The 13,831-nt window shown below is 49.9% G+C and overlaps 4 protein-coding genes across 4 annotated transcripts; 3 read left to right on the plus strand and 1 right to left on the minus strand.

Annotated features, from left to right (window-relative positions):
* Positions 1-1,615: 1,615 nt before the first annotated feature.
* Positions 1,616-8,184, plus strand: M430DRAFT_28663 (hypothetical protein; the record flags this gene model as incomplete). Its single annotated transcript, XM_024865809.1, has 3 exons — positions 1,616-1,758; positions 1,891-2,611; positions 2,764-8,184. The coding sequence occupies 3 exons, from the start codon at positions 1,616-1,618 to the stop codon at positions 8,182-8,184; spliced, it is 6,285 nt and encodes a 2,094-aa protein (XP_024720452.1).
* A 6-nt stretch (positions 8,185-8,190) lies between these two features.
* M430DRAFT_250567 (hypothetical protein) lies at positions 8,191-8,902 on the minus strand. Its single transcript, XM_024865184.1, has one exon. The coding sequence runs from the start codon at positions 8,586-8,588 to the stop codon at positions 8,196-8,198; it is 393 nt and encodes a 130-aa protein (XP_024720453.1). The 5' UTR covers positions 8,589-8,902; the 3' UTR covers positions 8,191-8,195.
* Positions 8,903-9,064: 162 nt separating this feature from the next.
* On the plus strand, positions 9,065-10,662 carry M430DRAFT_35548 (hypothetical protein). The gene is made up of 5 exons (XM_024866763.1): positions 9,065-9,420; positions 9,580-9,760; positions 9,848-10,063; positions 10,145-10,271; positions 10,345-10,662. Exons 1-5 carry the CDS (start codon positions 9,327-9,329, stop codon positions 10,471-10,473), a joined length of 747 nt encoding a protein of 248 aa, XP_024720454.1. The 5' UTR covers positions 9,065-9,326; the 3' UTR covers positions 10,474-10,662.
* Positions 10,663-11,457: 795 nt separating this feature from the next.
* On the plus strand, positions 11,458-13,759 carry M430DRAFT_59337 (hypothetical protein; the record flags this gene model as incomplete). Its single annotated transcript, XM_024868792.1, has 5 exons — positions 11,458-11,892; positions 11,951-12,023; positions 12,138-12,556; positions 12,610-12,776; positions 12,964-13,759. The coding sequence occupies 5 exons, from the start codon at positions 11,458-11,460 to the stop codon at positions 13,667-13,669; spliced, it is 1,800 nt and encodes a 599-aa protein (XP_024720455.1). The 3' UTR covers positions 13,670-13,759.
* Between the last annotated feature and the right edge of the window lie 72 nt (positions 13,760-13,831).

Raw genomic sequence — 13,831 nt, forward strand, 5'->3', positions numbered from 1 at the left:
GCTGGCGAAGTCGTCTTATAAAGCTCCAGAGATTAATGTCTCCTCCCGCCACCGGCCAAGGATCACATCCGCGTCAGCAGTGCTTCGCGCAGGGATGAAATTGAGCAATAGGAATCACTGGATCGCGAGCCATGAGAATTGGAGGGTCAATTTGCTATGCTGAGGAGGCTGGGAGTGGAGCGCGCGCGTCACTCGTGGTGTAGAGACTCGAGAAAAGGGAGAGGCTGAACTCGGCAAGGCGACGAGGCTGGGGAAAGCCGGGGGATTCGCTTATCACGACCCGTCATTGCACGGCGCGAGGGATGGATCATGATGATTGGAGCGATATATCTCAGATATAATCTCCCGTCCGTTATGCACAGATTCTATTATCTTGCTGATCCAAGAATAAGAAAAGACACCACGTAGAGCGGTATGCGGTCATTGGGACTCGTGGTCGGCTATTCTCCCGTTGTCGTTGGTCGGAACGTGCCCCGGAGGAGGGAGACTGGCGAGGGAGACAGGTCAACACGCATCGAATATCGAATTATACGGAGTACAGAGGTACTTTGCCTCTGGTCGCATCATCGTTCGTTAGCAACGTGTTAGCACTGAGGGGCCCCATAGCTGGGACCTGGCTACGAAGTTTGCGAGTGGGTTCTAACTTTTCAGGGTTTCCACCGTCGCAGGGTCCCAGTCCCAGAACAGAGAAAAGGCCTGGGTAAAAGCCGACGGACGCCGCCCTTTGTTTTCAGGGAGTACGCATTGTTATTAGAAGTACTGCCTTGCTTGCTGCGAGGACAGTACAGCAAACGCTCGATATAACGATATCCGCGGTCCTAGCGATGTTGGGCCTGGTCTCATACTCTGGACTACGTATGATAGTAGTCTCTATTATTGTCCCTACAATGCTGTATCACGATGCTATACCTCGATGCATTGTGAGAAAGAAACAAGAGAGCACACCGAATAGTATTGTTGTGTTGGGCCTTGAGTTGCCATCGATATAGCTAGCCTTGTGCTCCATCACTGCTGGTACAACAAATCGACAACCAATCCGACCTCCTTTGCCATCATCAAGTGACCTCTGCAAGGGAGCCATGACCTCCAAAGGCCGCCCGTGGGCCGTGTTCTGCGGAGTAATAGCGAGTCCCTACGTAGAGAGAGGGCACGTTGTGTCTTAAAAGAGACCTATAGAAGGAGGGGTAGGTATCGACATAGATAGGTATACAACCAACAACGCAATACAAATCAGATCAGAAAAACCAGATCAAATCAAATCAAATCAAACTCCTACAGTAGATATCTTCCTTACCAAACATCGATTATTCAGCTTTCGTTTGACGTGTATGTCCCACAGCTCTCTCCCCCACGCTCGCTTTTCTCACGTTCTCAACCCGTCGATGACCGGCCCTTGCCGAATGCTTGCTAGGGAGGTTAGGATGACCTCGACCCTTGCAACCCAGTCGTCCAATCTTCATGACATCCATCCTTCCATCCATCTATCCAATCCATCCGCGCCTCCACGCCTCACTGGAGCCCTTGACCACGCCGCAACATCCCCCAATTCAATCCCTTTCACCACTCCTTTACCATCATCTATGGCCGACTCCTAGCTGAGAGTCTGGGGTCGACCATGCCCGGAAATGATGCTGCCTCTCGCAACAGCTCTGCGAGCACTGACAGCTGGAAATCGAGCGAAACCGTCAAAGGCTCGCTCTTCCATGGCCCATCGCGAAGAAGAACCCCAATGCAGCTGAAGACGGACGCGGCGAAGAGGTAAGAAGCCCTTCCCTCGCATACACGGCCCCTCCCATCGTGTCTTGAATGCGATTCCACAGCCCCCCCCATGGATCCACGCTCAGAACGTGCTTGTTGACTAACGGCTACTTGCATTTGCGCTGGTCATAGGGTTGAAACCGATCCTCAGGTCTCGCCGACGACTTCTGCGCCGCGCCCCCCATCGCCCCCAGCATCGAGCACTTCCAATGTATCCCCTCGGGATCATAGAATGGCCGGCTTCGGCAACTACAGACGCGATCTTGCAGTCCTGGAAACATCTGGTGGGCGCATACCGTCGATACAGCATAACCCCCCCAGTGCGCTGCAAGGCCCCTCAAATCCGATGGCCCCGTGGATGTCAGCAAACGGAAAGGATGCAAGCCCCTCGCCCGGGGCTGGAACCAGCTTCTACAATGATTCGAGCGACAACATATCGCAAGGCTCCCAGTTCTCCCAGGGCTTCCGGCCTGGGACTGCCGCAACAGGAAACACAAACACCAGCGAATCCCCCGCCGATGCGTACTTTGATGAAAACGAGAGGCGACCTTCAGTGGCGAGCGTGAAGACTGCGAGTAGCACGGGATCGAAGTCGAGCACGAGTCGAGCTGGTGGTGCCCGTAAGAAGTTGCAAACTTTCTTTGGGGAGGATTACCCTGGAAAGGATGGATCCGACACGAGCCTTCCTTCCCACAGGAAAGAAGTTCGATCCCACTCCTTCGCGCGCAGCCACCGGGAACGCAACCTCTCCTCTGCGACAGATAATACACGAGACGCTTCACCTGTAGGATCTCGGCCGCGAACACCAGTGCCGTCCAGTGATGTTGTGCCATTTTTGTATCAGGACTCACAGGTCAGTTATTGCGTCCTTGCGGGGCACCTACAGTGGATAGGCGGCGGGTCCTGGAGAGATTCACTACGCCCGTGGATCTGGGATCTCGCGCTGTCTATACTGTTGATTTGGTCCCTCGAGGTGATTGGCTCACTTCTAACATCTCCGTATAGGACATCTCGAAGTATGGCGACGCCCCTGTTCGCGAGAGTCTATCCGGCCCTGACAGAGATCGATACGTGAGCGACACACCAAACCCACCGAAAACCTCCTCTTCTTCACGATCTGCCCACGTCCACCTACCCGGGCACAATCACCGACATAATAGAAGCTACGACGAGGCGAAGGCCTTGCGGCCGTCACTAAGCAGGGAGGATAGGCAGAAAGACCGGGCCCCGACTTCGATGGGAGCTACATTGGCCAATTCATCCAACTCAAGCCTCTCACAACGGCCGCAAAGCCCAACACCTAGCGGGATGACTGGTTGGACCCAAGCAACTGCCACGACGGCAGTGAATGATGGTCCAACATCGCCTGTCGCGACACATGGCAAGCGAAGTCTCTTGAATCTAGGACGGTTCCGTAAACACAAGGAGAAGGAGACTGCGACATCTCGATTGAAAGATCTCCCAAGTTCTGTTCGTTCATTGAACTCTCCAGCCAGGTCTGACAAAACGCACTCGCCCCCTGACTACAGCCCATGGAGTCGGGAAGGAAGTGTTACAACATTGTCAGATATTGCTCTCCCAAGGGCCCATAGCCATGGTCCATCCGCTGGCAGTTCACGGCATGGACACCATCACTTCAAGAAGGGGCCATTTAGGAGAGGCCGTGGGAAAAGTGGAGATGATGAGTCTCTTCTGGACAACCATGAAAAACATGACTTCTCCCACGCGTCTAAATTCAGTCTGGATACGGACCTATCGAACATGGAAGGTATAATAGCAAGGCCTCCGGCACTGACGCCTCTGGACAACAACATATTTGCGGGAAACGTTGATGATGAGGCAAAGATTGAGGCAGAAAGTAGCGGTGGAGGTTTAGGATGGAATGCCCCTGATAGTTGGGCTGTCAAAAGGCTCGATGACGAGAATCAATCTCGGCTACCCGAGATGGATGATAGTGGGCTGTTATCTAGGGCTGACGCAAAAGGGCCCCCTTATTGCATCCGCATATTTAGGGTCGATGGGACGTTTGCTACGTTGTCAACACCACTCAATGCTACTGTCACCGAGATCATGAGTCAAGTAGGAAAGAAAACCTACATGACGGACAACCTGGAAAACTATCAGATAGTGATGAAGAAGCACGACTTGCAGCGAATCCTTGGAGCTGGTGAACGTCCTATTGTGATCCAGAAACGTTTACTTGAACAGGCTGGCTATGAAGAGCGGGACAGGATCGAAGATGTGGGCAGGGAGGACAACAGCTACCTCTGTCGATTCTCCTTCATTCCCGCTAGACAAAGTGGTTATGCATCGGTCACCAATGATCCCGGGTTAGGTCGGGTACAAAAGTACAGCCATGTTGACTTGTCTGGACGAAATTTGATCACTATCCCTATCGCTCTCTACTCCAAAGCCTCGGAAATCATCTCTCTCAACCTGTCACGGAACCTGTCACTTGACCTTCCCAAGGACTTCATCCAGTCATGTGTAAATCTGCGCGATATCAAGTACGTTAACAATGAGGCATGGAAACTCCCGCCCAGTCTCAGTCGAGCTAGCCGCCTTACAATCCTCGATGTCTCAAATAACAGGCTTGAGCAATTAGAGCATGCTGAGCTTGGAAGGTTGCAAGGCCTCATTAGTTTGAAGCTCGCCAACAATCGCTTGAGGAGCCTCCCTACTTACTTTGGGAGTTTCAAATCTATGAGAACCTTGAATCTCTCCTCAAATTTCCTGGATTCCTTTCCAACTTTCCTGTGTGAGCTTGAAAGTTTGGTGGATATCGACATGAGTTTCAATGGTATCTCTAAGCTGCCGGACGAGATTGGTAAATTGAAGAATCTTGAGCGATTCGTCATAACGAACAACCGGCTAGCAGGATCTCTTCCCGACACCTTTGCAGACCTCATAAATCTAAAGGAGGTCGATATCCGCTATAACACCCTTTCAAGTATCGATATCATTGCACAGCTGCCAAAGGTAGAGCAAATTTCTGCAGATCACAACTCAGTGTCTGTCTGCGAGTCGGAATTTACCAAGATCCGAGTCCTACGCCTCAATTCGAATCCGGTGACCAAGTTCGAAATCCTCAACTCTGTGCCCACCCTGACCACTCTGATCTTGTCGAACGCAAAACTGGCACATATCCCGGACGCGGTATTTGATAAGATGCCCAATCTAGTTAAACTGGTGCTAGACAAAAACCATTTTGTCTCGTTACCCAGTTACATTGGTAAGTTGAGGAAGCTTGAGCATTTCAGCATAGCTAGGAATGCCTTGAGCAGTCTACCTGCCGAAATTGGTTGTCTCACGGAGCTGCGCTTCCTGGATGTTCGGCAAAATAACTTGAAAAAGCTTCCAATGGAAATATGGTGGGCCAACAAACTCGAAACGCTCAACATCTCATCGAACGTCCTCGATACCTTTCCAAAACCGGCTTCACGGCCGCCTCAAGTTCCTGGCGAAGTTATCCAGGGCCCTATGAACAATATCCAAGGGCAGAGTTCTCAAAACTCCAGCTTTGAAGAGTTGGGTCCACTAGAAGCCTATGGACAGCGAAGACCAAGCCAACCTTCGAGCAGCCTTCTTAGTGTGGGAGGCTCTCCTGTACCTGGCTCAGCGGATAGGGAGAACTCATTCGTCTCCTTGTACGGGAAAGGGGGCCGCAAGACGTCTGTCGTTTCGAGGAGTGCCTCCCAAAGCACTGGGACCAGGACTCCCCCATCCATGATGGGAAGAAAGGATTCTTCAACTTCAGCCAAACTCATCAATACGTTTGCAGGCTCATTGCGAAACCTCTATCTGGCTGACAATCAACTGGACGATGATGTATTTGATGAGATCACTCTTCTGGGCGAACTCCGAATTCTGAACTTGTCTTACAACGATCTCAATGACATGCCACATAGATCTCTCAAGAGTTGGCCACAATTAGTCGAGCTCTATCTCTCAGGGAATGAACTCACATCTCTCCCTTCAGACGACTTTGAAGAATTCAGCCTTCTCCAGGTTCTGCATATCAATGGGAACAAATTTCAGACCCTTCCTGCCGAACTTGGCAAAGCTCATCGGTTGGCCGTTTTTGATTGCGGTAATAATTCCCTCAAGTACAACGTATCCAACTGGCCATATGATTGGAACTGGAACTGGAATACCAATCTCAAATACTTGAACCTTTCAGGTAACAAGCGGCTGGAAATCAAGCCATCTTTACCAGGAAGCATGGGTAGCCGTGATGGGCGGGATCTTACTGATTTCAGTGCCTTGCAGCATTTGCGAATTCTTGGTTTAATGGATGTGACCTTGACCATCCCTACCATTCCGGATCAAACGGAAGACCGAAGGGTTCGTACTTCTGGTTCTGTAGCTGGGCAATTAGCATATGGGATGGCAGATACCCTAGGAAAGAACGAGCATTTGTCTATCATTGACATGGTCGTCCCCCGATTCAACTCCAGCGAGACTCAGACCCTTGTCGGCATGTTCGATGGCCAGGCATTGTCGAGCGGTGGATCCAAGATCGCGAAATATTTGCACGAGAATTTCGGTCCCATCTTCAGTGACGAACTCAAAAAGTTGAACTCTGGACGACTAGATGAGACTCCCGTTGACGCGTTAAGGCGAGCATTCCTCTCCTTGAACAAGGATTTGGCTACTGCCGCAACACAAAGCACCCAGGAAAGGTCGCTACTATCACATCGAGGGTCGGGGACTCCCGCAGTGCTTAGTCAAGCTGATTTGCATTCGGGGGGAGTAGCAACCGTTATGTTCTTACAACAATCAGAACTTTACGTTGCCAACGTCGGAGATGCACAGGCAATGCTCATCCACTCGGAAGGCGGTCATCGGATGTTAACACGAAAACATGACCCGGCCGAGCCCAATGAACGCCAACGCATCCGAGATGCTGGCGGCTGGGTGTCCAGGCAGGGAAAATTAAACGATATCTTAGAGGTTTCCCGAGCGTTCGGCTATGTTCACATAATGCCTGCTGTTCAGGCTGCTCCTCATATTACTCAAGTCACTATCAAGGAGCAGGATGAGATGATCTTGATTGCATCGAGGGAGCTTTGGGAATATCTGTCTCCGGAACTCGTTGTCGATATCGCCCGCTATGAACGCGGTGACCTGATGCGGGCAGCCCAAAGACTTCGTGATCTTGCCATTGCCTTTGGTGCCTCCGGAAAGCTCATGGTCATGATGATTGGTGTCAGCGACTTGAAAAAGAGAATGCCGGCTCGAACCAACCGAGTTCAGAGCTTATCGTTCAATCCTTCACAATTCGCCGATGACTCGTATTCAGCCCCCAAACGAACTAAAAAGAAGGGTAACGGGGTCGAAGATTCCATGCTTCGTCGACTTCAAGCCGAAGTCCAAGCGCCCGAAGGAGAAATAAGCATTGTCTTCACGGATATCAAAAGTTCCACTCTTCTGTGGGAGACGTATCCCAGCGCTATGCGTTCAGCTATCAAGCTTCACAATGAAGTTATGCGCCGTCAGCTACGCATCATTGGTGGATACGAAGTGAAGACTGAAGGTGATGCTTTCATGGTCTCATTCCCCACCGCTACATCAGCCCTTCTCTGGTGTTTTTCAGTCCAGCAACAACTCCTCGAGGTTCAATGGCCATCCGAAGTCCTCGCCAGCGTCGTCGGTCAAGAAGTCTTCGACAATGAACATCAACTCATATTTAGAGGTCTAAGTGTCCGAATGGGTATTCACTGGGGTCAACCCGTGTGTGAAATCGACCCTGTCACTCGCCGTATGGATTACTTCGGGCCTATGGTCAACCGCGCTTCGAGGATCTCAGCCGTTGCTGATGGTGGTCAGATTACCGTCTCTGCGGATTTCATCTCTGAAATTCAACGTTGTCTGGAAAGCTTTAGTGAGAGTGACCGTTCCGGCTCCACAGGCTCCGAAGATACGTATGAGACCGATGTAATGTCAGCAACTATTCGCCGCGAACTCCGCTCCTTAAGCAGTCAAGGGTTCGAAGTCAAAGATATGGGCGAGCGCAAACTTAAAGGCCTAGAAAATCCGGAATATATCTATCTAATGTACCCGCATGCTCTGGCTGGCCGAATCCAGTACCAACTACACGTCGCGGACAGCGAAAAGCTGGTTCAAATCGATGAGCCAGCCACGCTTTCTGCGCACTCACAGCTGAATGTCGACAAAGAGACGGTTTGGGCACTCTGGAGGGTCAGCTTGAGGTTGGAGATGCTATGTAGTAGTTTGGATGGTGAGAGAGGGAAGACCCTACCCTTACAGCCACCGGAGACGGCTCTGCTGGAAAAGATGAGACATAGAGGCGGGGAAGTCACGGATCGATTCATAATCAACTTTTTGACTCATCAGGTTTCGCGAATTGAGGTAACTTGCTACTGCCATTCATTCTTTAAGGAACGCTTCAAGTGGCCTTGCTAACGGGTAAATTATTAGGCATCTATAGCAGTGATCGCGACACGACACTTGGCCATTGGTAAATGCACTTTATATGACCTGGCGCAATTACGTGCTCCAATGAATGACATATTGTCTGGGTTGGAGGAACAGTTGAGGGAGCTCAACAGGTATAAAGCAAAGTACGGCAAGCTCGATGATGATGAGAGGATCACCGAAGTTAAGGATGCCGAGCAAGAGTAAAGCACACACGGTGGGGACATAAGATTTCTGCATTGGGTTTCCGCAAGCAAGCAAGGCGTTTTGGGTTCACGGCTCGGATCGGTATCTACTCTGTATATCAAGCATGGGACGGATGGCTTGCGTAACGAGAAAACGGGACGATACTGCAGTGGGTTTGCACGGGCGAAGGAGTTTTCGCGTATCATACGTGCAGGATGGCATGACTGGGCGGTCGGGTGTTCTTTGCATGCGTACTTTTATTGATTTGCAGTGCAGTTGCTTTGGAGGCTTGGCTTTGGGGGGCGAAGAGTGTTTATGACGTTACGATGTTTTATATGGAGCAGTGGAATGGGTTGGAGGAGGTAGATTCCGAGACGAGGGCATGATATTTACGCAGGAACAAGAGGAACCTTGGCGTAGCTTATTGCGGTGCTCTTATCGGGCGATAATAGACAGGGATGACAAGTCTGTATCAGCCACTGCCATTTCAAGGCTCAGCATTCAACCGTCTTCACCTCGATTGTTCCTGCTCACGTGACGTTACCCGATCTAGGTAGGTAGGTACCTCCATGCCTTACGTCTCCTTAAGGTACTTCTCCTTTTGCTCCCTCGCTCCCCTTATTTCCAATATCGGGCAGACCAGAGCCGCTCTATCTCAACCCAATTGACCCTAAACTTTCCACCCAAACTACTGAGATCTAGCGATCCGTGCCTCCCCCATTTTCTGTCAGAGCCTCATACCCCTGTCGATCTCATCCCATCTTTTTCGCCGATGCAGTATCTTAAATCCTAAATCCGCCGACACCCCAAACAGATATAGATAGATCCGTGCCCGACCCCTCTTCACGATAAGACTGACCCCGCAACCCATTCAATTGATTGAAGCGATATTCGAATCGTAGAAGACGACTTTGAGGATTTAGAGAAGAGAAGAAAAGTAAAAGATGACGTGCGAAGCGTGCAACACGATCCCGCCTGTGATCGCGGTGGGCTATGAACCGAAGGGAAAGTGGGAGGAGCTGGGAGGATTGAAGACTTGTTCGTGGTTCTGTTTCTTTCTTTCATCTTTTATTACTGATGCCATTGAGTGCATTTCACTGGTTGGGATGGATGCCATGCTCTTATGCTCTCCCATCTTATGGTTCTCAAATCAACATGGAAAAGAAGGGCGTAGCTAACAACGGACTCGCAAACCAGACATCACCGGCGATGAGGCTATAGCCACCAAGGGTATCGTCGATGTCTATGATATTTTCGGGATCGCTACCCAGACGCTGCAGGGCGCGGATCGCCTGGCTGCGGCGCTCGGTGCCGTGGTTCTAGTTCCTGATTTCTTCAAGGGCGACAAGGCGGAGGGGGTATGGTTCACGGATCCTAGGTATGTCCTTTCATTCCTTTTCAGCCTCGCGCTTCCATCCGGTCCTGGTTTGCAAAATGGTTTGGCGTGGCTGATCCTCTCTCACAGTCCCGAGAACGACGCTAAGAAGAGCGCGTTCATGGCGAAAGCTATGGCGTTTGAGCCATTCCTCCCGGCCTTGGAGGGCGTGGTGCAAGCTGCGAAGGGACGCTTCCAGAAGATTGGGAGCTGGGGCGGTTTGGGCCTGTGCTGGGGTGGGAAGGTCCTCGCGCTGTCTTCGGGCCCGGGGACGCTGTTTAGCGTAACTGGGCAGGTGCATCCTGGGTATATCTTTTCTTCTCTTCCTCCTTTCGTACCTCTTGTCTCTCTCTTTATTGGGTTATTAGATACTGATATGTGAGATAGAAAATTGGCCGCGGAAGATGCTGAGAAGATCACGATTCCGCATATAGTCCTCGCCAGTAACGGAGAGGATCCCGCGGTGGTGGCGGAGTACAAGCGTATTCTTGAGGGAGAGGGCAAGCCTGGTGTGGTGAGTATTATTCCTAGTGCAATCCTTCTTGATTCTTTCCTCTTGGTGATATAAGCTGATAGCATGGATAAAGGTCGATACATATCCCACTATGTTTCATGGATGGATGGGCGCGAGAGCGAACTTGGAAAATGAAGATAACTTGAAGGAGTGGAAGAGAGGCTATAATCAGGTAGCGGAGTTCTTTGCGAAGCATTTGTGAATGGACAGTGAAGGGTGCAGCTTGGGAGATGTTGGGATGTGGGAAATAGAGCAGGATTTTTCGAAAAAGATTACAAAAAGGACTTGAATCCTTGAGATTCGGTGCCATAAACCTAGCTCGGTAGAATATGTGACATAGAACATGAATTGCTAAGCTTCTAAGAATTCAGACTGCCTTGGATCGGCCTCGAACCTGATACTTTGTCCTGTGTTGAAGGTAAACCCGTACTAGGTAGGGACAACGTTATGGATTTCTTCAAGCAGAGAAAACAGCAATATACAGTTAAGAAATTGCAATTAATATCAGTGATCTTAAAACGTTCGACTATAAATGCCATTCTGACCACTAGGAAGGAAGCTCAAGGAAAGACTTGGAGGAATCAGGCGCGCTTTGCTTTTGTGACCTCTGAATAGCTTCATTCTCAGTATTCTGAATCTGTGAGTAGTGTATTGATCATAATGAGATAGCACGTCTGTCGTGATCAAGGTCTCCAAATCTGCATCAAAGGAGACAATAAGACGTTTGATCTTTGTTCTTTGTTCACGCAATTATTTCCGTGACCGGCCGTCCCGAGGTATCGAGACTCTGCTTATGTAACGTGAGAAAGCCAGCGCCATCCACTTTCCTCCGCCTGGAACTTCCCTCCCTATCCATCATCTACAAAGTATACCTACCTATGTCTTCGTTTTGAATTCTTCTGTCTGTCATATATCGTACTTCAGTCATACGTTTGTATTACGGTTGCTTTCATCTGCAAGCCAAAATCTACCACGATAAGTATCGTGATGAAGAATTTACTCAGCTACTAATCCGTCGTTTGAGACAAAGAATTCGGCAAGATGGTGATCCAGATTCCTCGACAAGAACAAGGAATGCAAATTGTGTCTAGATCAGACTACATCTTCTCAAATAAATGTTTTAATTATCTTCAATGTTGTCTTGTCTGGTACCAGCTACTTTTCAATCAGTCAACCACGGCTCATCATGGTCGGTATACCTCTCATGTCAGGTGTATGGAACATGTCCGGTATGAATCTTGATACCGATACATCCCCTCTAGGCCCAAAGGCCTGGGCGCTGCAAATACAGAAAAATGAAGCGGAAAAGATAATTCGAGAAGCGAAAGAACGTGCAGAGGCCAGGGTCAAGGCGCGCCAACTACGACTCAAGGTCACCGAGGATCACGATCGACAAATAGATCGGCATCTATTTGCTGAAGGGCCTGACCCTATTCCAATAGACATCTTCGGAGGAAAGACTTTGTTCCAGTGGCAAGATATGACTGGCGATCAGAACTATATCCTGCAGCAGCTGAGTACACTCATCGCAAAAAGCTGGGACCAACAAAAGCTGGACGAGGTTGAACAATTGATTTGTAACATGGACTGGATAAGGGCGCCGTATTCAGGTCATCCGGTGGTAAGCTGAGCTTGTCTGTATTCGATGCATGTATGCCACTTTCTAATTGAAGATGCAGGATACCGAGGCACTTAGCCATCTACGCCAGGACATAGTCCTCGAGAGTCTTCGGATTGGAAGCATGAATCAAGGTGTGTTGAATTCTAATGGGTTGCATCCTCCGATTCCAATGGACAGGACATGGGATCATCTTAAGTTCGCCTTTCTGCTCTTAGACAAACTCTGTCGGCTACGGCGATTTGCAGATGGAAATAATGTCGAGACGAAACAGAGTCCCCTTCCAGATGGCACCAACCTGGAATCTGCATCTCTGCGGGTCTCGTGGATACTTCATAGAGCTTGGATACGAGCTCTACATTACCGCAGTCTTCATGCTGGACCGCACAATTATGGTGGACAGCAAATAAAGCATATCCTTGCACTATCTCTGTTCTTTCTCGAAGGCGAAGCCAGGAAAATCGAGGCTGGCTTGGATGAACTTAAATCCCCTCCGGAGTTCGAAGCATTGAATAGTTGTGCCACGACCCTCACTACAGCTTTAATTGGTGTTGCAAGAGATGTAGTAACGGAGTCACGTCCAACACCAAGTGATCGTGGTTTTACTCTTGAGGAGACATTTGCATATAACACAGACCCGAGACGTTTTTCTCTCATTTACTCAAGGGTACTATGCGTCTCGTGAGATTAGATTGTTGTTGAATGCTAACCTTCAGACAGCACTTTGATAACGTCAACAGACTCTGGCAGCTCTGGGCCTACCTCCTTGCCGTTTCAGATGATTTTGACAGAAGGATGGATTACGAACATGTCGAAGACACATTGATCTCAAAGCGCGTCGTTGTTGCGGATGAATCTTGGGAAGTTGCCCAGGCACTCAAAGGGGGGTATCAACCTCTTGATTGGAGTACACTATACACCGGAGATGTCGAAGATGATACCTATCCTCCTCTCAGGAAGATATCTCAAATCAATCGTAACAGACGAGATTACTTGCTGCTGAGAGACTGGTCGAAACGTCGCCCATGGCAAGTCTCCTATCCTGTCAACACCGCCTCATCTAACCAATCGCAGGAAGCAACTGTATTATATTTTTGACACTGCACCCGCGGCACAAGATTATTTTCTCGAACCCATTAAAACATTTTACGAACAGATAGATACGTTGGTGCAGCTCGAGAAAAGTGACCCAGAGTGCAAATATCAACACCCAAGTCCCTCGAGCAGAGCCAATGTTTGGGCAGGGCTCTTCCCTATCCACCCAGTGGCAAGCACTCATCCTGAAAGCTACAGCCTAGTCAACTGCAATTACGAGGGCGGCTGTGCAATCTGCCAGGAAGCGTTCGCACCCGCCTACGTCATCGTGAAACTGCACTGCAACCACCTCTTCCACTACACGTGTGTCCGCCAGATGTGGGACCTATCGGGCATTAACACGTTTTCCTGTCCGTTATGCCGCTCCAACAGCGTCCGATGGGCTCTGCACGAGCAAGTGGGCATTCTGCCCGAGGTCTTGGACGTATGGGACCACGAGGCGACTGTGGGGGTTGACCTCGCGCGTGCCCATCCGGACTTTGAGGATGAGGAGTCCCTCTATTGGGTGCGTGAAAATGAGAAGCTATCCAGGAGCGAGACCTGGAACGAGAAGGAAGGTGACCGCCCTAGGGATGTTGATATTGAGATGGCGAATGTACGACAGGCCAGGAGGCGCAGGAATAAAAGACTGAGGCAGAATGCTAGCTTGTCAGATACTGTGGAGGGACTGGATCCGATTAGCTAGCTTTAGTAGCTTGGAGTTGTCCTTGACTTGATTTTGTTCTCTAGGGGTAAGGAGTATGTTGAGTTTCTTGATGGTGTTTTGAAGGCAGCTGCGATTTGAGGTTCCCTAGGCCATTCACTGGTTTGCTGTGATTGATGTTCTCTAGAATTTGGGGTTCTGTGG

Source organism: Amorphotheca resinae, assembly GCF_003019875.1.
Source record: "Amorphotheca resinae ATCC 22711 unplaced genomic scaffold M430scaffold_7, whole genome shotgun sequence".
NCBI classification, from domain to species: Eukaryota; Fungi; Ascomycota; class Leotiomycetes; order Helotiales; family Amorphothecaceae; genus Amorphotheca; species Amorphotheca resinae.